This window comes from Hyla sarda, chromosome 2 (assembly GCF_029499605.1).
Source record: "Hyla sarda isolate aHylSar1 chromosome 2, aHylSar1.hap1, whole genome shotgun sequence".
Taxonomy (NCBI): domain Eukaryota; kingdom Metazoa; phylum Chordata; class Amphibia; order Anura; family Hylidae; genus Hyla; species Hyla sarda.
Genome location: NC_079190.1, coordinates 98,562,920 through 98,590,779, shown reverse-complemented (window position 1 = coordinate 98,590,779; position 27,860 = coordinate 98,562,920). Strand labels below are relative to the sequence as shown.

Here is a 27,860-nt window from a genome sequence, read left to right as displayed (position 1 = left end):
ACATGGGGTATGAATGTGACATTGAGGGGATTGGACATGAAGGGGGATCGGGGGATTCCACCATTTGTTTACTCTATCGTATATTGAAATCGTTATATTAGCTGCCATAATCACAACATTTTCCCTAAATCATTCAGCCCTATCAGCATGTATTATGTGTAACACTGCACACAGTGGTGACTTGGTTCATTTATTACAAATATTCTTTATATTTTGAGATATGGGAAAGCATGTTACAAGCGTGAAAAAGCACATGCAATAATAATAATAATAATAAGTTCCAGAAATTGAAAGAACATAGTCAATAGTAGATTACATTTAATCTGAGGGGTTGCTGTTCATATGCCACAGTACACATTAGCATACCTTACTGTCAGTATGTTCACCATTCACAGGAAGCAGAAACAAGGAGTGAATTGGGTCATAGTCAATTTTACAGTGTATATTATTACTTGCCAGACAGTTAAAAAGCAAATTGCGACTGACTGGATAGTGAAGGGACAAGGCAAAATAATATCAAACAAGGCCCACAATCCGGCACTGCTAATGTCAATCACGGAGCATAGACAAGCACAGGTGTGTTGAAAAAAGCCAACGTAGCTGTATAGGTGTTCAGTCTTAGAGACAAAATAGACAATACCAATATGCCATGTAGAAAAGAATTGTAGATGGCACTCACCAGCATCGTAGCTTCATGAAATCTTGTGCAGACATAGGTGCGGTGTCCACACTGAGGTCCTCGGCGTTCCTGCCTAGATATCTGCCTGACACCGCACCTATGTCTGCAAATTAAAGATTTCACGAAGCTACGATGCTGGTGAGTGTCGTCTACAATTCTTTCTACATGGCACAAGGCAAAATAATGACTATAAAATAATTTATAAATGAGTTTGCTTTTTGCTAACCGAGTGGTACGATAGCACCCAAAATAGTATAAACATAGCACACAACATTTATGTTGAAGTAAAGAAAGTATGTAACGCAGCATAAAGTCAAATAAATCTCAATATTTCCTCATTTTGTTGGCTGGATTACTTCAAGTGCTTAACATTTGTCCCCTGTACACTACTTAAGCCATGAACAGAGTCTAAGTTGGTCAAAAATCTAATATTTAGTTTAATCTGACTTGATTCTGGATGTCAGAACAAGTGGAATACATTCTATTTCCTCACTTCAACGTTAGTGCTCTAATTTTAAAACGAAGTAACAAAGAAGCTCTCTTCCAGAAAAGCAAAAGCTTACTCCTCACTGCCACCTAGTGGAGGTAGCATCTCCTTATTTCCGGCTTTGCAGACTCCTATGGCCTGTTTGCAGTGGCCAGAGGTGGCCTGGAAAGCCAAAAACTGCCAAAGCAGGGAAGTTACACAATTTATGTAACTCACATTGACTTCAATGGAAGTTACGCAAGCAGCGTAGTCCTGGTGTTTATGGAACTCACATTAAAATCAGGCCGGAGGAGCCGGAAGTAAGGCCATGGGACAACTCCTTTTAAGAGCCATGAAACATGGGGATTATATGCCAAGCCAGATCTGAAAGTGAAGTTATCTGTAGATAGCTCTTTCAGGGGTCCTGCATTAAAAGAAAGGCAGTATTAGACATTGTTCAGATCACATTTTCCTCGTACATTTGAGGAATATGTTGGCAACTTGTCAATAAAAACTGGCAACATGTACCGCAGCATGCTGACAGCAGGCCCATTCAGTTTAATTGACCAAATATGGTTAAAGGGGTACTCCTGTGGAAAACTTTTTTTTTTATTTTTTTTTTTAGATCAACTGGTTCCAGAAAGTTAAACAGATTTGTAAATTACTTCTATAAAAAATCTTAATCCTTCCAGTACTTTTTAGGGGCTGTATACTACAGAGGAAATGTTTTTATTTTTAGACTTCTCTTACGTCACGACCACGGTGCTCTCTGCTGACCTCTGCTGTCCATTTTAGGAACTGTCCAGACCAGGACAAAAATCCCCATAGCAAACATATGCTGCTCTGGAGAGTTCCTAAAATGGACAGCAGAGGTCAGCAGAGAGCACTGTGGTCGTGACATAAGAGAAATCCAAAAAGAAAAAAATTTCTTCTGTAGTATACAGCCCCTAATAAAGTACTGGAAGGATTAAGATTTTTTTAATAGTACTAATTTACAAATCTGTTTAACTTTCTGGCACTAGTTGATAAAAAAAATAAAAAAATTAAGTTTTCCACGGGAGTACCCTTTAAATTCCCACACATATATGTTCATTTTGAAGGACTCAAAAACACTACGGGGGAGATTTAGAAAAACCTGTGCAGGGGAAAAAGTTGACAAATTGCCCATAGCAACCAAGCAGCTCACTTCGTTCACCTTTCAGAGGCCTTTTCCAAAATAAAAGAAGCGAGCTGATTGGTTGCTATTGGCAACTGGGCAACTTTTCCTCTGCACTGGTTTTGATGAATCTCCCCCTATCTGTGTAGAAGTTCTGGAAATGAACCAAACCACAGCCACTCATTGACTACCTACATACTCAATAGACATCCCTGTCAATACGCTGTGTCACACGTTAGCAACCCTTTTTGGCAGGTTGCTGACTTCTACTTTGAGCACATGGGGAATACATAATCTGAACATATTCTTGTTTTAGAATTTCCTGCATCTCTTACACTGACTTACATGGAGTAACAAGTCTGTCATCTAGGCCTAAGGTGGTGGTTGTACTTTACACAGGTGTCATGAATGGAATCTTTTAGGTTTAAAATTTTCTACTAGGTAGAAGACTATGCCATTCTGTCCATCAGAAGCAACAAATGTGATGGAAAATTGGGCCTTAAAAGGGGTACTCCACTGCTCAGCATTTGGAACAAACTGTTCCGAACGCTGGAGCCGGCTCCAGGAGCTCGTGACGTCATAGCCCCGCCCCCTCAATGCAAGTCTATGGGAGAGGGCGTGACTGATGTCACGCCCCTCCCATAGACTGGCATTGAGGGGGTGGGGCTATGACGTCACAAGCTCCCGGAGCCGGCTCCAGCGTTCGGAACAGTTTGTCCCAAATGCTGAGCAGCGGAGTACCCCTTTAAAGCATAATTGCAATCACGCTTTGGCAGCGGGATCTCTGTTTAAATTTCCCGAGACTACATCGATCAGGATATGAATTTCCAAAAGTCCCATAGACAGCAAACCCGTATCCTAAACCAGTAATCCCGGGCTACAAAGTTGTCGAGAAATATAGACAGATATTCTGCTGCCGGAGTGTGCTTGCGGTTACGCTTTAAACACCTACACATAGACTAACTTTGAGGTTTTGCAGCTTCTGACAAAGGATACAAAACAACAATGTAGACCATTTGGAGATTTTCATTTATGATGTTTATTTCAACTTCATCGGTTTATTCAAATCTTCAAAATATTTTTTAATTCTACATTTGTTTTTAGTATATAGATATATTTATATATATATAAAAATTCCACAAGTGCACCACAGTGTATTAAACATATGGACTGTTAAATGCCCTTTAGCATCTCAGTCATAAGAACAGCCAATACACACAGTATGGAGTGACTGGGCCTTGCCCGAGACATGTGCAGCCTATGCTGAAAAACACTCCGGCCACATTCCATGTTTATGTGTCTGATAATCCTTGAAGAGCAGATTCTCTGCCTATTGCTTTTGAGCAACATAAAATAGGAACCAAATGCAAGATCTTTGGAACAGCAGGGACTTGCAGAACAATAAAGTGACTCCAACAAGCAGCTAACTGATCACAGACTCAACACGATCTGAACTGGATCCCTGAAATGTCATTTAAAGGGACACTAACATTAAATGAGCTTCTAATTTAATAGGATTAATATGAAGTCAGTACAAGTTCTTGACAAACCAAAAATTGCAAGCAAGCTATGCATATGAAGAGAACTCCAAAAAACCTGTGTGCACAAATATATGTGCCGATGTTCCTTTTTACAACCAGAATTGTTATTAAGTCTTTACTCCGTTTCAATGGTTTGCCATATAACATTTGCCAGTCTGCAGGCTAGTGTCCCTCTAAACTAAACAATAATCTTTTATAACATCATTTGAGGAGGTCAATAGGTTTTCACATAGTAAATATTCAGCCAACTGCAAAAAATATATATTTATATATGAAAACCCATTGATTGACATTATAAACATTGAAACTCTTATTGCATTCAGAAGATACCATGACTATCGGCAACTCCATTTGGAAGAACATAATCCTCTTTCTAGAGAGGTGAGCATTTATGTATAGAAAAGGACAAGCAATACTGGAGTATACGTTTCCAGCAGTTTCCATGCAACATCTTGATTTATTGTGAGGGTGGCTAGAGAAATGTATTAATCACACACGATGATATTGACCTATATATCCGATATTGTTGATAGTTACACTTTCTTTCCCCCCCCCCCCCCCCCCAATGCCTGGCGACATTGATTCAACCTTTCCATTCTTCATTCTAGAAATGTAAGGTACAGCAAGAAATGGTTCTACGAACATAAGGGACCTATGATATAGTGTGTACATGCTACATACATGAGATTTCCAATTCCTATGGCTGCAACCGTCTTTTTGTAGCCCCAGAATTAAGTATGAATTGAACTGATGTGCTGCACAAGTAACACTACCATATCACAGGACCAGATAAACATGTCTACACAAGGCTCTCAAGAGGGGGCCGCCATGCCACCCGCCATATATATCTCTATAGGAGAGCTGTTCGGCAATCTAGGGCTCTCCGGAGGGAGCGTGGCGGCCCCCGCTTTGGCCGGAGGTCGTTATGTGCCGTTCTGTGTTAGAGCCGAGGCTCCATACAGACGATCGTGGGGGGCCACACCCTGTGATCTAAAACTTATCCCCTATCCTGGTTTTAGGGGATAAGTTTTTCTGTAATTTTGGGCATAAGACTTGTCCTTTAAAGGGGTACTCCCGTGGAAAAAAAATTTTTTAAATCAACTGGTGCCAGAAAGTTAAACAGATTTGTAAATCACTTCTATTAAAAAAATCTTAATACTTCCAGTACTTTTTAGGAGCTGTATACTAAAGAGAAATCCAAAAAAGAAATGCATTTCCTCTGATGTCCTGAATAGAGATGAGCGAACTTACAATAAATTCGATTCGTCACGAACTTCTCGGCTCGGCAGTTGATGACTTTTCCTGCGTAAATTAGTTCAGCCTTCAGGTGCTCCGGTGGGCTGGAAAAGGTGGATACATTCCTAGGAAAGAGTCTCCTAGGACTGTATCCACCTTTTCCAGCGCACCGGAGCACATGAAAGCTGAACTAATTTATGCAGGAAAAGTCATCAACTGCCGAGCCGAGAAGTTCGTGACGAATCGAATCTACTGTAAGTTCGCTCATCTCTAGTCATGACCACAGTGCTCTCTGCTGTCCATTTTAGGAACCGTCCAAAGCAGCATATGTTTGCTATGGGGATTTTCTCCAGCTCTGGACAGTTCCTAAAATGGGCAGCAGAGAGCACTGTGGTCATGACATCAGAGAAATCTAAAAAGAAAAGCATTTCCTCTGTAGTATACAGCCCCTAAAAAGTACTGGAAGGATTAAGATTTTTTTTAATAGAAGTGATTTACAAATCTGTTTAACTTTCTGGCACCAGTTGATTTAAAAATAAAATAAATAAAAATAAAAAGGTTTCCATGGGAGTACCCCTTTAAAGCCTCGTACACTGAAAAATGCAACAATGTTCCCACAAACATTTCCACAAGTTAGTAAAACTCCTTGACAGTAGCTAGTTTGTTTGTTTTTCCAGAAAATGTACAATACCGTAATATAAAAAATACAAACTGAAAAATAAAGACAAATTTAGGGACTACGGCTGGACACCGAAATTGTACACTGTAAGGCTTCGAATTAAGAAGACTGAGCACACTGTTCTGACCTCAGATCTTTAGTGGTTCAGTTCCACCTACTGGCCAAAGTCGAAAATGTCTGGAGAAAGTTGTGTAGACAGTGGAGCTATATAGATAGTGAGGTGTCCATGGCAAAGGACAGTGTTTTTCAACCAAAGTGCCTCCAGCTGTGGCAAAACTACAAATCCCAGCATGCCCGGACAGCCGTTGGCTGTCCGGGCATGCTGGGATTTGTAGTTTTGCAACACCTGTAGGCACCTTGGTTGGGAATCACTGGCATAGTCAGTGATTCGACATCTTTACATCACACTAATGTTATGGCTTTATGAGAGGTTGTAGCACCTTCAATTGTTCAGTGTCTACAAGTCGTCATTTCGTGTTACCATACAGGCGCTTGAAAGCACTGAAAGGCCTGCAAAGCAAAAACATGAACGGTTCATGGACGAGATAAACACTTCACGTAGTTATTATTTACTTTCACTCCAAAATATACATGTCCTTTTCTATAGATTATTCAAAACATAAATGGTTTTAACAACAAAGTCAACAACCCGCTGAGGTTCCGAGTTACCTTCAAGATTCAGTCCTTCAGTACCCCCTTCCTTATATGAAGATCCTATCAGCATGTTTAGTTATAATAAAAGGGTGAAGAGAAGTGTGAGTGGGTGGTAGGAAGTGGTATAAAGGGATGTAAAGCTTTTTTTTTATTTTATTTTTTATTATTAATTTTTTTTTATTTATTTATTTTTTCTCTCTTTATAAAGGATCTCCAGCAGGAGTACAAAGCACCAAGCATCCCACAGCCTTGTTTACTAAACTTCAATCCTGGGTTAATATTCTAAAGCAGAGCGTTGTGGGGTGTGCTCACGCGGTGAGATGTCATTCCTTGTACAAAATTATTAGCCCGCTTTTATTTTTCATTTTGTTACTTTATGCCCCCCATCCGTGCCTGCAGATCCTTCTCACCACATGGTATAACCGCCATCTGAGCCACCCATAAAGTAGTTGCCTTTTCTCTGTGTGACTATGACGTTGGCACCTTGCATGGCAGCCAGCTGAGCTGCATTGGGAGGGCAACCAGGAGGTGGGGGCTGAAAGAAAAGAAAGGGAATGGCATTAAAAATTTACATTTTTAACAGACATACATAGAGTATGGTCGACTGCTATCACACTGCTAAACTGATCAGTAGAGATGAGCGAACTTACAGTAAATTCGATTCGTCACAAACTTCTCGGCTCGGCAGTTGATGACTTTTCCTGCATAAATGAGTTCAGCTTTCAGGTGCTCCCGTGAGCTGGAAAAGGTGGATACAGTCCTAGGAGACTCTTTCCTAGGACTGTATCCACCTTTTCCAGCCCACCGGAGCACCTGAAAGCTGAACTAATTTACGCAGGAAAAGTCATCAACTGCCAAGCCGAGAAGTTCGTGACGAATCGAATTTACTGTAAGTTCGCTCATCTCTACTGATCAGCATTAAGAGGTTATCTAACATAGGGTACGGTCACATGTATCATTTATGGTTCAGTTCTGGTTTATGCTTTACTGCAGTTATTGCCCAGGGCTTTGCTTTGCAGTAGACCAGTGTTTCCCAACCAGGGTACCTCCAGCTGTTGCAAAATGACAACTCCCAGCATGCCCAGATGCAAAACTACAACTCCCAGCATGCCCGGACATGTTTTGCAACAGCTGGATGCACGCTGGTTGGGAAACACTGCAGTAGACTGTAGGGCTATGAATTAAAGGGGTTATCCAGGAAAAAATATTTTTTTAATAAATCAACTGGATCCAGAAAGTTAAACAGATTTGTAAATTACTTCTATAAAAAAATCTTAATCCTTTCAGTACTTATGGGCTGCTGAAGTTGAGTTGTTCTTTTCTATCTAAGTGCTCTCTGATGACACGTGTCTCGGGAACCACCCAGTTTAGAAGCAAATTCCCATAGCAAACCTATTCTACTCTGTGCAGTTCCCAAGACAAGCAGAGATGTCAGCAGAGAGCACTGTTGTCAGACAGAAAACAACAACTCAACTTCAGCTGCTGATAATTATTGAAAGGATTAAGATTTTTTAAATAGAAGTAATTTACAAATCTGTTTAACTTTCTGGAGCCAGTTGATATATAAAAAAAAAAGTTTTTTCCTGGAATACTCCTTTAAGAAGAACAAGAATGTCTGTTCTAATCTGAAATGTGTAGCGGCTCAATTCCACCTACTGCCAAAACAAAAATATCCTTTAGCAATGTTATTTCCCAAAAACCCTTTAAAAGGAATTTTTTTTTTAAATGAACTGGTGCCAGAAAGTTACAGATTTGTAAATTACTTCTATTAAAAAAAATCTTAATCCTTCCAGTACTTATTAGCAGCTGTATGCTACAGAGGAAATTCTATTCTTTTTGATTTTTTTTGTCTTGTCCACAGTGCTCTCTGCTGACACCTCTGTCCATGTCAGGAACTGTCCAGAGTAGCATAGGTTTGCTATGGGGATTTTCTCCTGCTCTGGGCAGTTCCTAATACGGGCATCAGGTGTCAGCAGAGAGCACTGTGGACAAGACAAAAAAAAAATAATTTCCTCTGTAGCATACAGCTGCTAATAAGTACCGGAAGGGTAAAGATTTTTTTTAATAGAAGTCATTTGCAAATCTGTTTAACCTTCTGGCACCAGTTGATTAAAAAAAATAAACACGTTTTCCACCGGAGTACCCCTTTAAATTGTTCTTCCAATTGCATCTCAACACCCCCCAGACATTAGAAGTGAAGGGAATGGCAGGAGACACAAGAATAAAACAATATGGCCGCCGCCGCACAAAGCTTCCCATGTCATAGGATTGTCTCAGCCACCACATCTCTCACTCTCCTAGTGACACTTCTGCCAAAAACAAGGTCAACATCAGATAAACATCACAATCCCTTGAGCTGTTAGAAGGGCAGACAGGAGTCTAGTGAAGCCTTGTGAATACTCCCCAAGCCGGCCTTCTTAGGCTGCTTTCACACTATGAAAAGTACCCGTTATATAACGCTAGTTATAAAATAGCAGGCGATCGCGGGGTTACACGGCCATTAGAAAATCCCTAACGGACGTTAGAAAATCCCATTATAGTCTATGGGATTTTTCTAATAGCCGTTTTAACCCGTTATCAATAACTGATGTTATTTTGTGATGGAAGATAGTAACGGGAGAAATAGTACATGCAATATTCCTTCCGTTCAATCGCCCGTCACAAAATAACATCCGTTATTAATAACGGGTTAAAACGGCTATTAGAAAAATCCCATAGACTATAATGGGATTTTCTAACGTCCGTTAGGGATTTTCTAATGGCCATTTAATCCCGCGATCACCCGCTATTTTATAACTAGCATTATATAACAGGTACTTTTCATAGTGTGAAAGAAGCCTTAATATTAAATCATTTTCCATTCTTCCCTACAAATATTTTCTTCCATGTTTCTACATTATACAGAAACTTAAATGATACCATAAAAAACATATATAAGGCTGGGTTCACAACTGCGTTGTGTGTTTCCATTTCACTGATTTTCAAAAGGATTAAAAGATCAAAATGCCATCGCTAACGCAAAAGGGTTAAAATCATTTTCCAGTATAGTGCCTTCTAAATGGTATTCTCTGTGCCTGGAACAAAACAGAATTCTGTGGTGTACATAATAGACAGACATACCAACCCATAACATATGTCAGGGAGGTTTAGTCAGTTACCAAGCACCTATTAAATTACTAATATTCAATACTGTACTGACTTCATGCTCTATTCCAGTGTTTCCCAACCAGGGGGCCTCCAGATGTTGCAAAACTACAATGCCCAGCATGCCTGGACAGCCTTTGGCTGTCCGGGAAAGCTGGGAGTTGTAGTTTTGGAACACCTGGAGGCCCCCTAGTTGGGAAACACTGCTAGATGTATTCAGAGCCACATCCAAGGTCCATAACATTTTTAGTTTCCTGTTGAACAGAATGAGCTGAAATTGTCATTGTTACTCTATTGAGGTACACAAGTCGTTTTAAAATTTTATTCCGTATTACTTGGGAGGCAGGTTAACCCAAGAGAACAATTCCAACGCTTATTTTTCTTCTTTACATCATTCAAGGTGGGTTAAATAAAGCAATAACTTTACAGTTTGGATTGTTACTCGTGTAGCTATAGAATGGTTGAGCCTTATTCGCTGGCATTTAAAGAACACACATGGCCAGCTTAAAGGGGTACTCCGCTGGAAAACATTTTTGTTTAAATCAACTGGTGCCAGAAAGTTAAAACAGATTTGTAAATTACTTCTGTTTAAAAATCTTAATCCTTCCAGTACTTATCATCTGATGTACACTACGGAGGAAGTTCATTTATTTTTGAATTTCCTCTGTCTGACCACATTGCTCTCTGCTGACATCTGTCCATGTCAGGAACTGTCCAGAGCAGGAGAGGTTTGCTATGGAGATTTGCTCCTACTCTGGACAGTTCCTGACATGGACAGAGGTGTCAGCAGAGAGCACTGTGGTCAGACTGAAAATAACTTCCTGTGGAGCAAATAGCATCGGTTAAGTACTGGGAGGATTAAGATTTTTAAATAGAAGTAATTTACAAATCTGTTTAACTTTCTGGCACCAGTTGATTTAAAATAAATAAATAAATAAATAAATATATATAGTAATAATAATAAATAAAATAAAAAATGTTTTCCAACGGAGTACCCCTTTAAGTCATGTCTTATATTTCCCACTTTGTCTTCAGTAGCCTATAAACCTGCCATAAAAACTGCATAGAGTGACTGTGGTATCTCACCTATTATTCTGCTGCACTGTTACTGGTGTGAAAACGTTCCGCACCACTGCAATGGACATACGTTTTCTAACTGTGATATAACCGAGATCCTCAGGATGAACATTTACAGTATTCATGATAGAAATGCTGCAGGCCACACTGATCATGTATAACAAACAAGGTGCAATGCCCGCAGAACACTGGAGAATATCAGTTCTAAATGAAGTTACATATACACATTATTTACTTACCGGCACATTCCCTGAACTTCCTGCACCAAACCTTGCTCCAGAATCAAATCCTCCATCAACTAAGACAGTGGAACCCGGGGGATACACAGGTCCAATGGGGTAGTAAGCCATAGGAACGGAGGAACCCATTGGTCCAACTGGCATTGTCTGGGCCATTGGCAAATACATGGAGGTTCCCGGATAGGTTCCATGCATAGGAGCCATATTAGCAGCTTGTTGGTGAACATACCCCTGGCGATAAAGCTGCACAGAGGAGAAACAAAGAGCAATAGGATATAACATAACATTTATTTTTAAATATTACACAGAAGTGGCATCAAATGTTAATGTTACATATAAAGGAAAGAAGTAGCATTTGCTCATGTTCTGAAAAGGACTTTTGTCTTGCAACTTTCTTCACATTTCACAGAGGTTTATAAACATATTTGTTGTGTGACCGTCATAAAATCCTCATGTAATGTGCATTACTATAAACTACTGCCACAGACAACTATGATGAACCTTGTTCACACAGGATAGCTATAGTGCAGATTTTTATATGACATTTTATTTTTCCTCCACACCAGCATTAACTAGCAAAGAGAAGAACGGTTTTGGGGTAGGGTCCCATGTAATGCATCTGCAGCGTACTTTACGCTGCGGATCTGCCGATGAACGACCTTAGAGTGAGCCCCCTGCCCATTTGTAGCCGCAATACCCTGCTGCAAGCACACACACAGGGATCTGCACGGTTGTAGTAAACTGCGCATGCATCGTGGCCGCTCTCTGCCAAGCTCAGGGAACTGAGGAGCAGCCACGATGTCTGTGTAAACTGCACAGGTGCACGCAGTTTGCTACAGTTGCCCAGATCCCTGTGTTTGCGCTCGTAGCAGTGTATTACTGTTATGAGCAGACACAGGCAGGGGGCTCACTCTAGGGTCGGTCATCAGCGAATCTGCAGCATAAAATACGTGTGAGTAGAAAAGAGAAGACAGACCTCAAGGTATACATATGTAAGATTAACAAGCTAGTTAGATATACTTGCTCATCATATATATATATATATATATATATACACCTTGAGGTCTGTCTTCTCTTTTCTACTCTATACTACTATTTTTTGGCATATAGGGTACGTGCAACACAAGTACCTCGGTATTTTTTCTGTTTCTAAAATATGTGTGACGCTACCCCTAGAAAGGTCTCATGCTTTTTTTTTTTTTTTTTGCAAAACAGTTTCAACAGGATCAGCCAATTCTCTTAAGTGTATGGGGGACTCCCAACAACCTCCGACAGGAGACAGATGTCAAGGAGAGTCAGGGTCAGGGAGGTTAGCCCTATTCTCAGGATAAGCCACAACCAATGCTATTTGACAGCAGCTTACCTCTCCTCTCCCAATACATGAATGTTCGGCCAAGTCAAATGGTTATGTGAACTGTGTGACTGGGAGCTATTGGTGTCAGTTGAATTAACACATCAATATGAATGGGGAATGGTCAGAAACTGGGTCTGAAACAAACCTAACCCCACTGCAATCCATCCTATGTCAGTTGTTAGGTTCACTTCCCATTCACTTCAAGGCTTCAGTTTTCGTAGAATTCATGACAAATGGCGAATCCATTATAATTTACAATCTTGCAGAATACGCCCAAGAAAGGTATAATATTGAAAAAAAAAAAAAGCCCCAATTCAGATAAAGTTACATAGTTAGTACGGTCGAAAAAAGACATATGTCCATCAAGTTCAACCAGGGAATTAAGGGGTAGGGGTGTGGCGCGATATTGGGGAAGGGATGAGATTTTATATTTCTTCATAAGCATTAATCTTATTTTGTTCCAGGAATGTATCTAATCCTGTTTTAAAGCTGTTAATTGTTCCTGCTGTGACCAGTTCCTGAGGTAGACCGTTCCATAAATTCACAGTCCTCACGGTAAAGAAGGCGTGTCGCCCCTTGAGACTAAACTTTTTTTTCTCCAGACGGAGGGAGTGCCCCCTCGTCCTTTGGGGGGGTTTAACCTGGAAAAGGATTAAATTATGCACAGCCCCCACCATTCCCATCCAAGGTTCGCCCTTAGCTCCTAAATCTAAAATTAAAGGAGCCAAAATATATAAGTCAGGTTGACAGAATGATGCATAAATACTAGACTGTGGGCGGAACAACCCCAGCAGCGACACTAGAGTGTGGGCAATATAATATATGGCAGGGGGCTCAGCCAATATACAAACGGGTATCCATGACGTGCAACCACATGCTCCCCAATATGAGAACTAGAGGCAAAGAACACCAAATATTAGAGTTGTTCGCCTCCTGCTGATGCTAAGCTGGTGGCAAAACTACAACTGCCAGCATGTCCTTTGGCTGCTTGTGCATGCTTGGGCTTGTAGTTATGCAACAGCTGGAGGCACTTTTTTTCTATGAAAAAGTTTGCTTCCAGTTGTTGCATAACTGCAACAACCAGCATGCACAAACAGCCAAAGGGCATGCAGGGCAATGTAGTAGTGTGCCTCCAGCTGTTGCATAACTACAGCTCCCAGCATGCCCTTCGACTTTCAATGCATGCTGATACTTGTAGTTTTGCAACAGCTGAAGGCACACTGGTTGCGAAACACTGAGTTAAGTAACAAACTGTGTTTTGCAATCAGTGTGCCTCCAGCTGTTGCAACTCCCAGCATGCACGGACAGCCAAAGAGCATGCTGAGAGTTGTACTTTTGCAACAGCTGGAGGTTTGCCGCCCCCCCCATGTGAATGTACAGGGTACATTACACTACACCTTCACAAAATAAAAAAAGTAAAACACTACATATACACATACCCCTATACAGTTACACCCCCCCCCCCCCCAAATCTGATAGTGGTGATCCATCCTAATAATAGATGAGAAATAAATTTAGCCCTGAAAACCCTTTGAAGAATAGCTCCCACCATCTTTTTTTTTCTGTCCCTACCTATTGAATTTTTCATGGCCATAACGCTGCTCACTCTGCCTGAGCAGGAAGCTGACTTTCCCAGCAGGCGTGACGTCACTGAAGCCTGCTGGGCACTGGCTTCCGCCCTTACCAAGTCTATCCAGCGCTCCCGTCGGGAGAAGAGTGGCCAATCGCACGGCAGGCTGCTCTGGGGTCTCCTCCTCCCTGTTTCTCACTGCATGCGATATCCAGGGAGAAGGAATAAAGGAACTATGTCAGACCTGCCGTGAAAAATTCTCAGCCAAGACCCCAGACCTCAGATCAGACTTACCCCTACAGGACATGTACAGTCCTGGTGCATCAGTGCGCATGCTGCCACCAGACTGTACATGCCGGGGGCAGGCAGCCAATGCAGCGCTGGCTGAGAGAATTCGGACTGATGCCTGGCCTGGATCAGTCCAAATACAGCAATGACGTCATCCGCTCTGCAGCCGGCCACTAGGAGGGTAACCCCTAGTGGCCGGCTTTTCAAGGGGAGAAAAAAAATAAAGTATATTAGGACTATGTTGGACTACATTAGTACAACATATAAAAAAAAATGAAGATTATGACAGTGCCCATTTAATACTTCCTTAGAATCTGCATGTCACCCATTTATAAAACCTATACTTAGATTTTCCAAGTAAATAGATTTTGTGAGGCAGAAAAACATGGAATGTTGCTATACTTTACCTCAGAATAAGCAGGAGGAGCATCTGTGTAGGGAGGAGCCTGAGGGAGATGCATGGCTGCTGGTGGATAGACAGACTGAGGATTGGGAGCCTGGGATGGATAGGCTGGAGGAGTAGGGTACTGTCCTGTAGAGGAATGACATAGGAATGGGTAAGAAGGTAGGTGTCAATACATTTACAACTTTAAAGGGGTACTACATTAGGTACGTCACGCTCCCCTCCCATATACTTGCATTGAAGGGGTGTGGCCATTACATCACGAGGGCGTGGCCGATCCCCGCAGAGCAAAAACAGTGTTCAGAACATTTAGTTCCAAACGCTGGACAGTGGAGTACCTCTTTAATACTACGTGAACCAAGTATTTCAGAACAACACTTCCAGCACTCCCCTTTAGTACGCAATAAGCTATTCACATGAATAGATGACCATGTGATACACTGCCATGCAGAATTTATCCTTGTGGGAGCCAGTCTGTGAAAAGGATCTCTGCTTAACCCCTTGAGGGGGGATTTCCTATGAAAAGGGACATCATCTACTATGGCCCATTAGAATAAAAATAGCAATAGTTATGCCATCTGGACGACCCCTTTCCATCTACTTTAGTCTGCATTGTATAACTATGTATAGGTTTAGGACAGGAAGCAGTTAAAGGAAGCACTGAAGACCTAGGATCACAGCAGATGCAAGTTTTAGGCCTCATTTAAACATATTTTATTAAACTACTTGTCTCTTATATACACAGGTAGTTCTCCTTTAAAGGGGTTCTCCACCATAAGGTGATTTTAGTACGTACCTGGCAGGCAGTAACGGACATGCTTAGGAAGGCTCTGCACCTGTCTTGGTGCTAAATGGCCATGATGTGAGATTACCGTAATACTGTGGCTAGCTTTTTGTGAACTGGTATTTCCTGTGAGTTTAAATTTTTTGCCTACAAATCCCATTTTCCACCCTCAGGCACCCCACCCATTGAAACATAAATGAGCTGCATCCATTCAAAAGACCTGTGGTTTTCAATCAGGGTGCCTACAGCTGTTGCATTAGTTGCAGATTGATCTCTCTCCCACCAAGCAATCGCTCCACCCATTGAAGCAGACAGGCTCCCTGTCATTAGCTGACAAGTGATGTCAGGTCTCGGCCACATTGCAACCTGGGAAAAATCTGAGACAACAGTCATTTTGTATGCTGGTAAAAATAAATATTGGGGTTAAAATCACAGAAGAATTGTGAAAAAACCGTCACACACAGGTACAGACACTATATTATGAACTACACTAACTTTACAGCCCCTGTGGTATAGTGAAATTTAAAAAAATCCTGGAATACCCCTTTAAGTGTTGACACAGCCGCCAGACTGCGGTGCTGACCATTATAATAGTTTATCCCATCAGCCTGGCTGACTCAACGTACTGAATATTAATACAAGAAGGTAGATTGCAGCGTGCGTAGATCTTTTCCCTGCTAACCCCTGAGGGCTTCTCTTCGTACAGATCCCTATAGGCAATGTGCTCCTTGGCACAACTGCAGTCAGCATGGATTCCCCATCTCGTGTTAGCAACGCAGCAGAAAAATAATTGTCAGGAAGAGCAAAGTCAGCTCTTCTGCCAGGGGACAAGAATGAAATCCACACTGGATGGAGAAGCCTCACTTGTCAGTGTGCAGCAGGAAAGACACAAGCCCTGCTAGAAGTGCCTGCAGTATGACATAAGCCTGTTGGGATATATCAGCAGTGATACGTACTCTACAATCCTAGCTGTGGATGCAGTATGTGCAGTAGTGGGAGGGCAGGAAATGGCTGAAAGTGGCATATGGTTCACTGGCACGCTGCCACCATCTTCAGCTTGTGTTAAATGAGGACACGAATATTGGCAAGCCTATGCTACGGAGCTATTTGGTAGGTTCAGCTTTTACTGATGTATTTGTAATCACTGTTCTGTTTACGGGTCCACACAAATATGCACTGCCAATGTCTCAAAAGCACACATTATGGGGGAGATTTATCAAAACTTGTCCAGAGGAAAAGTTGCCCATAGCAACCAATCAGATCGCTTCTTTCATTTTGCAGAGGCCTTGTTAAAGGGGTACTCCGGCGCTAAAACATTTTATCCCCTATCCAAAGGATAGGGGATAAGATGCCTGATCGGGGGGTCCCGCTGCTGGGGACCCCCCGTGATCTTCCACGCCGCACCCCGCTAGAATCAGTCCCCGAAGCGTGCTCGCTCTGGGTCTGATTACTGTCGATCACGGGTACGGAGCATAGTGACGTCACGGCTCCGCCCCCGTGTGACATCACGCTCCGCCCCTCAATGCAAGCCTATGGAGGGGGCGTGAGAGCTGTCACGCCCCCTCCCATAGGCTTGCATTGAGGGGGCAGAGCGTGACATCACACAGGGCGGGGCTGTGACGTCACTATGCTCCGTACCCGTGATCGACAGTAATCAGACCCAGAGCGAACATGCTCCGGGGTCTGATTTTAACGGGGTGCTGCGTGCAAGATCACGGGGGGTCCCCAGCGGCGGGACCCCCCCGATCAGGCATCTTACCCCCTATCCTTTGGATAGCCTATCCTTTGGATAGGGGATAGTATATCTAAGCGCCGGAGTACCCCTTTAAAAATGAAAGAAGTGATCTGATTGGTTGCTATGGGCAACTTTTCCACTGGACAGGTTTATACAACTGTGTGCAAGAAATAAATGTGTACAATGGGGCAGGAAGGAGCCATAAACACATGCAAAACAGTTCTGAATTCCTTTCCCCTCCCCAGTGAATGTGGGGGATACATCCAGATCAGGAACGTAGAGATCTGCATAACTCAACAGGCTGGTTATACATTGGATCAGCCATATATGAGCTGCTGCTTGGCCCATGTAGTTACTTACGAAGGATTCTGGATGACTTCATATGGCAATATTTCCCAACCAGTGTGCCTCCAGCTGTTGCAAAACTACAACTCCAAGCATGCCCGGACAGCCGTTGGCTGTCCGGGCATGCTGGGAGTTGTAGTTTTGCAACAGCTGGAGGCACACTGGTTGGGAAATACTGCCATAGGGAATAATCACATAATCACAAAAAGAAAACACCAATATTCAGTGGAATTTACACCACTTGCTGGGATTTAGCTAAAGTTCTGATATTTTGGGGGATTAGGATTAATCAAATTTAAAAAGCATAGATTACATCTCATATTACAATTTATGAGATCCAGACATTCTGCAGCCAAATACATACAGTGATCCCTCAACTTACAGTGGCCTCAACATACAATATTTTCAACATACAATGGTCTTTTCTGTATCATTGTAACTTGAATCCAGACTCAACATACAATGCTATGGACAGTCCAGATCTGTGAAACGTGTCAATGACTGGAAGAACTGACCAATCAGAATGGGCATTCACTGGTAAATCCCCTGTATTACTGAAGTGCATGCACTGAATTCCTGTCTGGTAGCGCCTCCTACAGTACAGGGAGGTATTACATGTTCTGTACTACTCTTTACCTGTGCCAGGGATGGCTGCTCCTATGGACACCAGGTGAGGACGGCTCCATTTTCCTTTTTTAGGACATTGTGTACTGTACAGGACCCTGAAGAAGCTCCTGTCCTCTACACAGACAGTGATTTACAGCTCCCAGCAGATCTGTCTTACTTTTATATGTAAGGATTTGCTTTATCTATATTAGTTATCTACTTATTTTTCTTTAATCCTCACTTTTTCCTATTTCTGGATGACATTTTGGTGACTTCAGAACCAATTACCAGGTTTCCATAGAGTTATGGTTTCAACATACAATGGTCTCAACATACAATGGCCATCCTGGAACTGATTTATATTGTAATTTGAGGGACCACTGTACACACGATATCCATAACTATATGACAAACCAGAGAAATAGTAATAATTTAACATTTTACACTGAACTCTCATTCTGTGCCGAGTGCTGCCTCCGAGACGGGGACGTCACATCACGGCCACGACCCTAGTTACGTTATGTCACGCCCCCCCATTCATGTCTATGGGAAGGGGCGTGAAGTTTTGCAACATCTGGAGGGCCACAGTTTGAGACCACTGATGGAGAGGCCTCAGCACGGGAACGAGAGTAGGTGAGTGGGATTTTTATGATTTCTTTTGGAGGGAAACTATGTAATGAAGATTCCCTATCTAACTACTGGGGGCTTCTACCTAAACCCAAAGTGTTCCCCACCTATCTATTCGGGGGACTTCAACCTAATAAGGGATTTCTTACCTACCGACTTACTGGGGCTCCGCCAATAAGTGGAGGCTTCCCTACCTACTGGGGGCTCCAACCTAAAAGGGGAAAATTCCTTATCTATACACCCTTAAAGGAGAACTTCGAAATAGGATAATTATCGTCCATAAATAGATACATACCTTCCTTCACTCCTCCGGTAACCCGCTCCGGTCTCCACCCCGATCCTCTTCCTGGTTGCCGACCGCAGCGAAGTCCCGGCTCGGCCGGCGATAGGCTGAGCGGCAGGGTGACGTTTTCGGCCCCGGGAGCAGGTGCCAGTGTAGGTGAAGAATTGTGTGTCCTGAAGCGTTCTCACACTGTCGCTCAGCCGGCCGAGCCGGGACTTTGCTGCGGCCGGTGATTGGCTGAGTGCAGTATGACTCTCCGACCACCGGCAACCAGGAAGAGGATCGCGGTGGAGGCCGGAGCCGGTTACCAGAGGCCCCAGGGGGAGCGGAGGAAGGTATTGTACATCTTTATTTTTTTTACTGCCGGCAGTATGGGGGACAATTTTCCTATTCCGGAGTTGTCCTTTAAGTTAAATCAGGGGCAAAACATGTACTTGAAGCTATAATTCAGCTATAGGGTGATCATCATATAGTACCTAGTCATGGTGAATGGATCAGTAAATGCGAGCCAGCCTTTATACATAGGAGTAAATACCCACCCCCCATACATAGAAGGACATAGACTTTTACATAGTTTTCTCCAACCCCTAATTTTCATAAACTAACAGGTGAGGTGTATATAGATCACTGGTAGAGATGAGCGAACTTACAGTAAATTCGATTGGTCACAAACTTCTCGGCTCGGCAGTTGATGACTTATCCTGCATAAATTAGTTCAGCATTCAGGTGCTCCCGTGGGTGGAAAAGGTGGATACAGTCCTAGGAGACTCTTTCCTAGGACTGTATCCACCGGAAAGCTGAACTAATTTATGCAGGAAAAGTCAGCAACCGCCGAGCTGAGAAAATCGAATTTACTGTAAGTTCGCTCATCTCTAATCACTGGTCATAGATTTAAAATGTTTGTAAAATCTTTAATAAAAATTATCTGATTTAAAAAAAAAAAAAAAATCACTGGTCATAACTGTCTTTTCTTAAAGGTTGGGCAAGCTGGGAGTTGTAGTCCAGACACTGTGGGAAGCAGTGATGTAAATGAACACAATCCCTATGACTGTGTGTGTGGTGACCTATCAATGGATGGTAAATCACATGATGGGTGTGGACTTACAATAACTGCGAGCTACGAGAATGAAGAAAGGTTTATCTAGTTACACAATAATCCATGTCATAAATGTACGATAAAGTAATGTGAGGAGCCTCAGGGGACGGTGCACAGTACAGCATTGGGCTGAAACCAGGAACATTGTGACTCACCTGTCACAGGTATCAGTTATGCAAGAGGAGTGGACACACGGCCATGCTGGTACTAACAGGGTTTATATATACAGTATATACAATGACTACAGCAACGGAGCTGCAGGCACAGATTCACATGTAAGCAAGATAGCAGCTCTAGTGTCTATGCCAGTGTTTCCCAACCAGGGTGCCTCCAGCTGTTGCAAAACTACAACTCCCAGCATGCCCGGACAGCCAAAGGCTGTCCGGGCATGCTGGGAGTTGTAGTTTTGCAACAGCTGGAGGCACCCTCTTTGGGAAACACTGGTCTATGTAGAGGACAGAAGCTTCTTCAAGGTCCTGTACAGAACACACTATGTCCTAAAAAAAGGAAAATGGAGCCGCCCTCACCTGGTGTCCAAAGGAGCAGCTAACCCTGGTACAGGTAAAGAGTACAGAACATGCCTTTGGCTGTCCGGGCATGCTGGGAGTTGTAGTTTTGCAACAGCTGGAGGCTCCCCTGCTGGGAAACACTGGTCTATGTGGAAAGGGGTCTCCTGCCCCCCAATGGAACCATACATATACATATTATATGGAGTGAAAACCTACACAAACTACGGCAGTGGTATCGAACCTGTGGCTCTCCAGCTGTGGCAAACCTACAACTCCCAGCATGCCAACGGGGATTTGTAGTTTTGCAAGAGCTGAAGGGTCACAGGATAGGCACCATATACTACCTATGGTCATTATGGTAATCCCAAATTGCTATAAGCCCTTTCTCTGTGCTGCTTCTCCTGGCATCATAAGCATAATGTCTAACCATGCTGGGTGTTGTAGTTTTGCAACAGCTGGAGGCACCCTGGTCGGGAAACACTGGTCTGACCACATACCAGCTGTACTGAAACCATCAATAGGTGTATCGCTTCATGTGTACAGATGGGGGCGCTCTAGATAGGACTCTATGCTGAATACTAGAGAGGGATCAGGCCCCACAACCATTATACATATAACGGGTCAGATTGAGGGAAGAGGACTATCCCCACAGGACACATAAACATAGCAGGCCCCGGGCAGCACATGCAGGAGGATTACTAAAACAAGGGGAGACTTGTAGTCCCTAAATAGCTGGAGTGAATCGTGCCTTCACCTAAAAGGGTTAATCGCAAAGCACGACGGTACCTGCTGCAGGGATGGGGGCTCCTCGGACTCTGCGCAGGCGGCAGGGACATGGTGCACATCCCGCAGCCCACAACTACAGGATAGCGCCGCCACCCGATGGTCCTGGGCAAAGCACAGCCACCCCCATCCCCGGTACAGACGTGGCCGTGCCCGGGGAGCAGCCAACTCACCCTTGTTGTTCATGTCGCCGGCCCTGTGTGCAGTCTATTTTCCGTGTTGTTGTTAGGGATGATTCCACTTCCGCTTCTCTCCACTTCCTTATTGTGTTTTGTGCTCTCTACACGTAGATGACGACACGTAACTCCGAAAAGCAGCGCCCCCTGGTGGCACGTTCAATTTTTACATGCAGACTGCTCCAGTATTAGCTCCTGCATATAGGCCTGTGCCTGTTATCTATAGTGAACTCTACTCTGTGCTGTGTATGTCTATATATCTCACACCCTATGCATCTATGCTATATGTATATCTCCAGGGCCGATACCAACAGGCCCAGAGCTCCAAATATGGCGCTCTTGGGCCTATGCGGTAACAGGCTGGGGAGGGCCAGTAACAATGGTCCTCGCCCACCCTGGTAACATCAGGCTGTTGCTGTTTGGTTGGTATTTGGCTGAAAATGAAAATACGGGGAACCACCCACAGTGTGTGGGTGGTTCCCCGTATTTTCATTTTCAGCCAAATACCAACCAAACAGCAACAGCCTGATGTTACCAGGGTGGGCGAGGACCATTGTTACTGGCCCTCCCCAGCCTAAATAACACCAGCCTGTTACCGCATAGGCCCAAGAGTGCCATATTTGGCACTCTAGGCCTGTTAGTATCGGCTCTTCCCCGTACCCCTGTGGCGGGGGGTACCGGGGTAATAATTGGGGGTTATCGCTAGCTGTTTTTGGGGCTGACGCTAAGCCCCGACTTAGTAATGGACTCCATCTACAAGACAGCTTCCACTACTAAGCTTGTAAAGTAATAAAAAAAAACACACACACAAGTTAAAACATTTTTATTAGGAAAAACACTCCCCCACAGCCCTCGTTAACCATTCTATTAAAAGAAAAGAAAAAAATGCAGGTCATCGTCATAGTCCACCGATTCTGATGTAGTCCTCCACATTCACGTATCTGAAACGAGAAGAAAAACACAAAAAAAACTGGGTTATTAACTGGAGAGCCTAACTTACCACCCCTGTTCCAGCTCCGTCATCTTCCTGCGTTGCTACAAGTCCAGTGACGGAGCAGGAACGGAGGTGGGTAAGTGGCCTTGTGATCACCGTATCCAGCCATGTATACAGGTGGCCGTATACTACATTTACGTAGCAGAGTGCAACTGCCTCTGCTACTTTTGCAAAACTACAACTTCCATCCTGCCCGGACAGCCTTTGGCTGTCTGGGCATGCTGGGAGTTGTAGCCCCTTCACTTTATGACTAAGCTAAGCTACACCCCACGCTAAACTCTCTAAACTACACTTCATCTGCCTGTAAAACTAAGTTAGCTACACTAGACCCGTGTACAACTACTCCAACTATGCTAACTAACACTACACTATGCTAACTACTCCGAGACTACACTGCACTCACTACTCTAAGACTACGCTAACAATACGCTACGCTAAATACGCTAAAACTGTGCTAACGCTACACTACACTAAATACATTAAAACTGCACTAGAACTAAGCTACGCTAAATACGCTAAAACTGCGCTTACATTACGCTAAATACACTAAAACTGCACTAACACTAAGCTACTCTACGCTAAAACTGCGCTAACCTACACTACGCTAAATACACAAACTGCACTAACACTAAGCTAAGCTAAATACACTAAAACTGCGCTAACACTACGCTAAATACACTAAAACTGCGCTAACACTAAGCTTCGCTAAATACACTAAAACTTCGCTAACACTACGCTAAATACACAAACTGCACTAACACTAAGCTATGCTAAATACACTAAAACTGCGCTAACACTAAGCTACGCTACAACTGCGCTAACACTACGCTATGCTAAATACGCTACAACTGCGCTAACACTATGCTACGCTAAAAACTGTAAAACTGCGCTAACACTAAACTAAAGCTACGCTAAAATTGAGCTAACGCTACGCTAACTACGCTAAAATCCCATTAACACTACACTAACTACTTTATACCTGTGTAGAACTACAACTCCCAGCATGCCTGGGCAGCCTTTAGCTGTCTGGGCATTCTGGGAGTTGTGGTGACTTCACTGCACTACAACTCCCAGCATGCCCAGGCAGCTTTCAGCTGTCTGGGCATGCTGGGAGTTGTTGTCCCTTCACTGCACTACAACTCTCAGCATACCTGGGCAGCCCTCAGCTGTCTGGGCATGCTGGGAGTTGTGGTCCCATCAGCTAAACTACAACTCCCAGCATGCCCGGGCAGCCTTCAGCCATGTGGGCATGCTGGGAGTTGTGGTCCCTTCGCTGTCTAATCTAAGCTAAACTACAACTCCCAGCATGCCTGGGCAGCCTTAAGCTGTCTGGGCATGCTGGGAGTTGTAGTCCTTTTGCTGTCTAATTTAAGCTAAACTACAACTCCCAGAATGCCTGGGCAGCCTTTAGCTGTCTGGGCATGCTGAAAGTTGTAGTCCTAAACTGCAACTCCCAGCATTCCTGGGCAGCCTTAAGCTGTCTGGTCATGCTGGGAGTTGTAGTCCCTTCGCTGTCTAATCTAAGCTAAACTACAACTCCCAGCATGCCTGGACAGCCTTTAGCTGTCCGGGCATGCTGGGAGTTGTAGTCCTTTTGCTGTCTAATTTAAGCTAAACTACAATTCCCAGCATGCCTGGGCAGCCTTTAGCTGTCTGGGCATGCTGGGAGTTGTAGTCCTAACCTACAACTCTCAGCATGCCTGGACAGCCTTTAGCTGTCTGGGCATGCTGGGAGTTGTTGTCCTAAACTACAACTCCCATGCTGGGAGTTGTGGTGCATAAACTATGCTAAATTACAACCTACACTAATCTACCTACCTATGCCGCGCATGCGCAGCACTACTTTAGCTGTGCCCGCTGCTCTACTTTCTGTTCCCCATTCCCTGAGAGTTATCAGGGGACGGGGAGTAGAGCAGCGGACAGGGAGGCAAGCGGTTGTCAGCGCTATCAGGCATAGGGATCCCGATAGCGCTGGCGATCGGCAATAAAACAGTAAAAGTATTAGCTTCTGTGGCCCGATTCGTAATCTAACCACAGAAGCTAATACTTTTACTGTTTTATTGCCGATGAGAGCTCCGTTTTATAGGCTATGAGAGCTCCGTGCAGCTTCAGGCTATCACAGGGAGAGATCCTCACCCTGTGATAGCCCAAGTGAGACTGCCGCGAGCTGCGATGCGTGAGTATTAAATATGTCACGTGACACTCACCCCCCCCCAGCCCCCGCAGTAACCAATGGTTGGGGGGTGGTGTGCGAGTGTCATAGAATGTAATGGAGGCAGAGCGCTAGAGCAGGGAAAACTGCTGAGTAACTCCATTACATTCTAAAGCAAATTGCAATCCACAGCACTGCACCGGCCTGGGACATCGCAGGGCCAACACTCTTTTACTGTTAACCAGAGGCAGCTCTAGAATTTGGGAGGCCTTAGGCGGAACTCGAACATGAAGCCCCTGCATCATTTTCTGCAGACTTCACATACTGATCCGATCGGCTGTGAGTTGCGCTGTTGTTGCAGCACCAATCTCAAGTGGTGGCAGGGTAGAGATTAGATCAGGGGGGTAACTAGTGTCCTGTGAGGGCAAAATTGAAAAAAACCCCACCATTTTGCAACTTTTGGGGGGTGTCCGTTTCTACGCAGTACACTTTTCGGTAAAAAGACTCAATCTTTATTCTGTAGGTCCATACGATTGAAATGATACCCAATTTATTTAGGTTATTTCTATTTAACTACTTTAAAAAAAATTCTTTTGGGACAAAAATGAGTATGCTTTAAAGTGTCTCTTCTCCCCCCTACAACCCTTTTATGTTTCCGCATACAAGGCGATATGAGGGCTCATTTTTTGCGCTGTGATCTGAAGTTTTTATCAGGACCATTTTTATTTTGATGGCACCTGTTTGTTTGTGTGTTCTTTTTTTTCTAGTATATGAAGTGACAAAAAATGTGCACTTCTGGATATTTTTTCACACTTTCGCCTTTCACTGTGTAACTTAATTAACATTATATTTTATCAGTTCAGACATTTTCGCATGTGGCGATACCACATATGTTTATAGGTTTGTTTGTTTTTTACAATTTTTTATGGGAAAATGGAGTGATTCTAACTTTTATTAGGGAAGGGGTTAAATCACTTTTTTTTATTATTATTATTATTATTATTATAATTTTATTTTTTTTACACTTTTTAAGTCCCCATGTATAGGCCAGCATAGGCCAGCGAGAACAGTGACATCATACTGTGGGGTTATATATACATCGACTTTGCTGCACCCACTGCCCTTGCTACTATATATATTCATATGTTTATATGCATATATATACCAGCCAGGAAAGTGTGTACAGCACAGTTGATGTAAATAGCCCCGCAGTATGATGTCACTGTATATCAGTGTCTCCCAACCAGGGTGACTCCAGCTGTTGAAAAACTACAACTCCCAGACAGCAAAGGGCTGTCTGGGCATGTTGGTAGTTGTAGTTTTGCAACAGCTGGAGGCACCCTGGTTGGGAAACACTGCAGTATATCAATGACTGTGCTGTGTTCTCTGGCTGTCCCATACTGCATATACTAATATGTATATGTCTGTATATGTGTGTGTGTGTAGAGATAGATATAGAGATAGATAGATAGATTGACTAGTATAGGGCACAGTCACTGGTATACAGTTAGTGACTGACCTTGCTTGCTTAATAATGAATGCAGCCTGAGCCAGGCCCGGCCACTGGGACTTAACTACAGAGCTCGTCACCTTCTGACCTTCTTTTTTGCACTGATGGCCGCCTCTGCAGGTTGGAGACTGCCAGACTGGACGGAGCTCCGCCCACATGGAGTGAAGATCCAGACCGCAGAGGCTGTACAGCTGTGAGGCAGTGTTTCTCTCTGCCATCTCTCTTCAGCTCTGCGGTGAGCAGCCGGGGGAGTGGTCGGGCAGGCAGGGACTATTAACTAATAAGCTGCAATGTCTTTGGCACATGACCAGCCCCATCAGCCCCCTCTCTTAAAGGGGCAGCAGGGGCTAGTCGGACGCAGCGCTGGGGCCTGCAGGAAATGTTTTTTATTTTTAAACTTCACTCCCTGCGGTCGGGGCCGGAGAGCAGGGAGTTGCGGTGGTGGCCTAAATGCTGTTAACATTGTTGTCGCAGGCGCCGGTCGGTCTGTGCGAGCCGTTTGTGTGGGCCGCTGGGTCTATTTTTTTATCCATAAATTTGTTTATTGGAATTCAAATAGAACAGTGAGAACAAAAACAACAAGGTACAAAAAAAATGGGGGGGGGGGGAAAGGGGGTAGGGGTAGGAGTAAAGCAAAAAGCAAAAATAATAAGGAGGACAAAAGATAGAGGAATATAAGGTACACCAAAATGCACAGTACAGTGTTCCATATCATAACATAGCAGAAGATCTTAATCATGCATCAAAAGCTACGCTGGGCAAGCAACCAGGGTACAGCGTCAAATCTTAATGCATACATACACCAACTCTAAGTGGTTGTCAAACCATTAGGCTCATTTGCGTTCAACCAGTAGTCCCAGCTTATAAGGAAACATAGTTCACGTCCCTTACGGTTAGCTATAAGACGTTCCATGGAGCAAGAGTATTCCACCCTTGCTTTCACAACAGAAATATCAGGGACCTCCTGAGATTTCCAGAGAGCCGCTATGGAGGTACGAGCAGCTGAAAGAACATGGAAGATGATGGTTCGAGAATCCGCAGGTAAGTCCATCAGGTTGAGCGCAAGCAGTGCCATGCCTGGATCTTTCGTGGGAACGTGAGATATAAGCTTGGAGATAAATGTGAATATTGAGTCCCAGAAAGGAGCAATTGAGTCACAAGTCCACCATATATGTAGGAACGAGCCCACACCTCCAACAATTAGGGCTAACAGTGCTATAGATATGGGACAGGTGTTCGGGAGTGTAATACCACCTGTATAACATTTTACGGGCAGACTCTAAGTGAGTGCTACATTTAAAGAGTTTCAACGGAATAGAATAGACCTCTTGCCATTGTTCACCACTAATAGAAATGCCCAGATCCCTCTCCCAAGCAGCCTGAAATGGGAACGACTCTGGTGCCAGTGAGGACTGCAGTGCTTTGTACGAAATCGAGATCCCACCCCTGGCACCAGAGTGGTGGAGGAAGTAAGCGTTAAATGGTCTAGGGGCCGACTCAGACGGCCAAGCATGATAAGAAATAAAGTGACGCAATTGTAGGAATTTGAAAAAGTCCCTAACTGGTATGTGGTATCTAGATCTAATGAACTCAAATGTGCCCAGGGATGTCTGGTCAGAGATGTCTCCCAGGCAAGTAACGCCACTATCCACCCAATTGGAGAAGGAAATGTGTGGAAGAAGGAGAGATAAAAGAGAGAGTGGAGTAGACCGGAAAGAGACAAGGGAAAGCATCTTAGAAGATAGAATGAAGAGCCACATGTTCAGAGTAGCTG

General features: G+C 43.7%; 2 protein-coding genes across 5 annotated transcripts in view; one reads left to right on the top strand and one right to left on the bottom strand.

The window, feature by feature from the left end:
• Nucleotides 1–82: 82 nt before the first annotated feature.
• On the bottom strand, nucleotides 83–21,585 carry DAZAP2 (DAZ associated protein 2). Of its 4 annotated transcripts, XM_056562665.1 has the most exons (6): nucleotides 21,428–21,585; nucleotides 14,491–14,615; nucleotides 10,872–11,114; nucleotides 6,822–6,946; nucleotides 6,198–6,267; nucleotides 83–1,569 (listed from the first exon to the last, which is right to left on the bottom strand). In XM_056562665.1, the coding sequence occupies exons 1-5, from the start codon at nucleotides 21,438–21,440 to the stop codon at nucleotides 6,225–6,227; spliced, it is 549 nt and encodes a 182-aa protein (XP_056418640.1). In that variant the 5' UTR covers nucleotides 21,441–21,585; the 3' UTR covers nucleotides 83–1,569; nucleotides 6,198–6,224. The 4 variants fall into 4 exon arrangements, with proteins under 4 accessions (XP_056418640.1, XP_056418641.1, XP_056418639.1 ...); XM_056562666.1 differs by lacking the exon at nucleotides 6,198–6,267 and having other exon boundaries at nucleotides 93–1,569; XM_056562664.1 differs by lacking the exon at nucleotides 83–1,569 and having other exon boundaries at nucleotides 5,307–6,267.
• The window catches only part of POU6F1 (POU class 6 homeobox 1), a 222,811-nt gene continuing 210,779 nt past the window's right edge, over nucleotides 15,829–27,860 (top strand). Inside the window, exon 1 of the mRNA XM_056562662.1 lies at nucleotides 15,829–16,380. The gene's annotated coding sequence lies outside the window, so the exon portion shown is untranslated. The remainder of the gene's footprint in view (nucleotides 16,381–27,860) is intronic.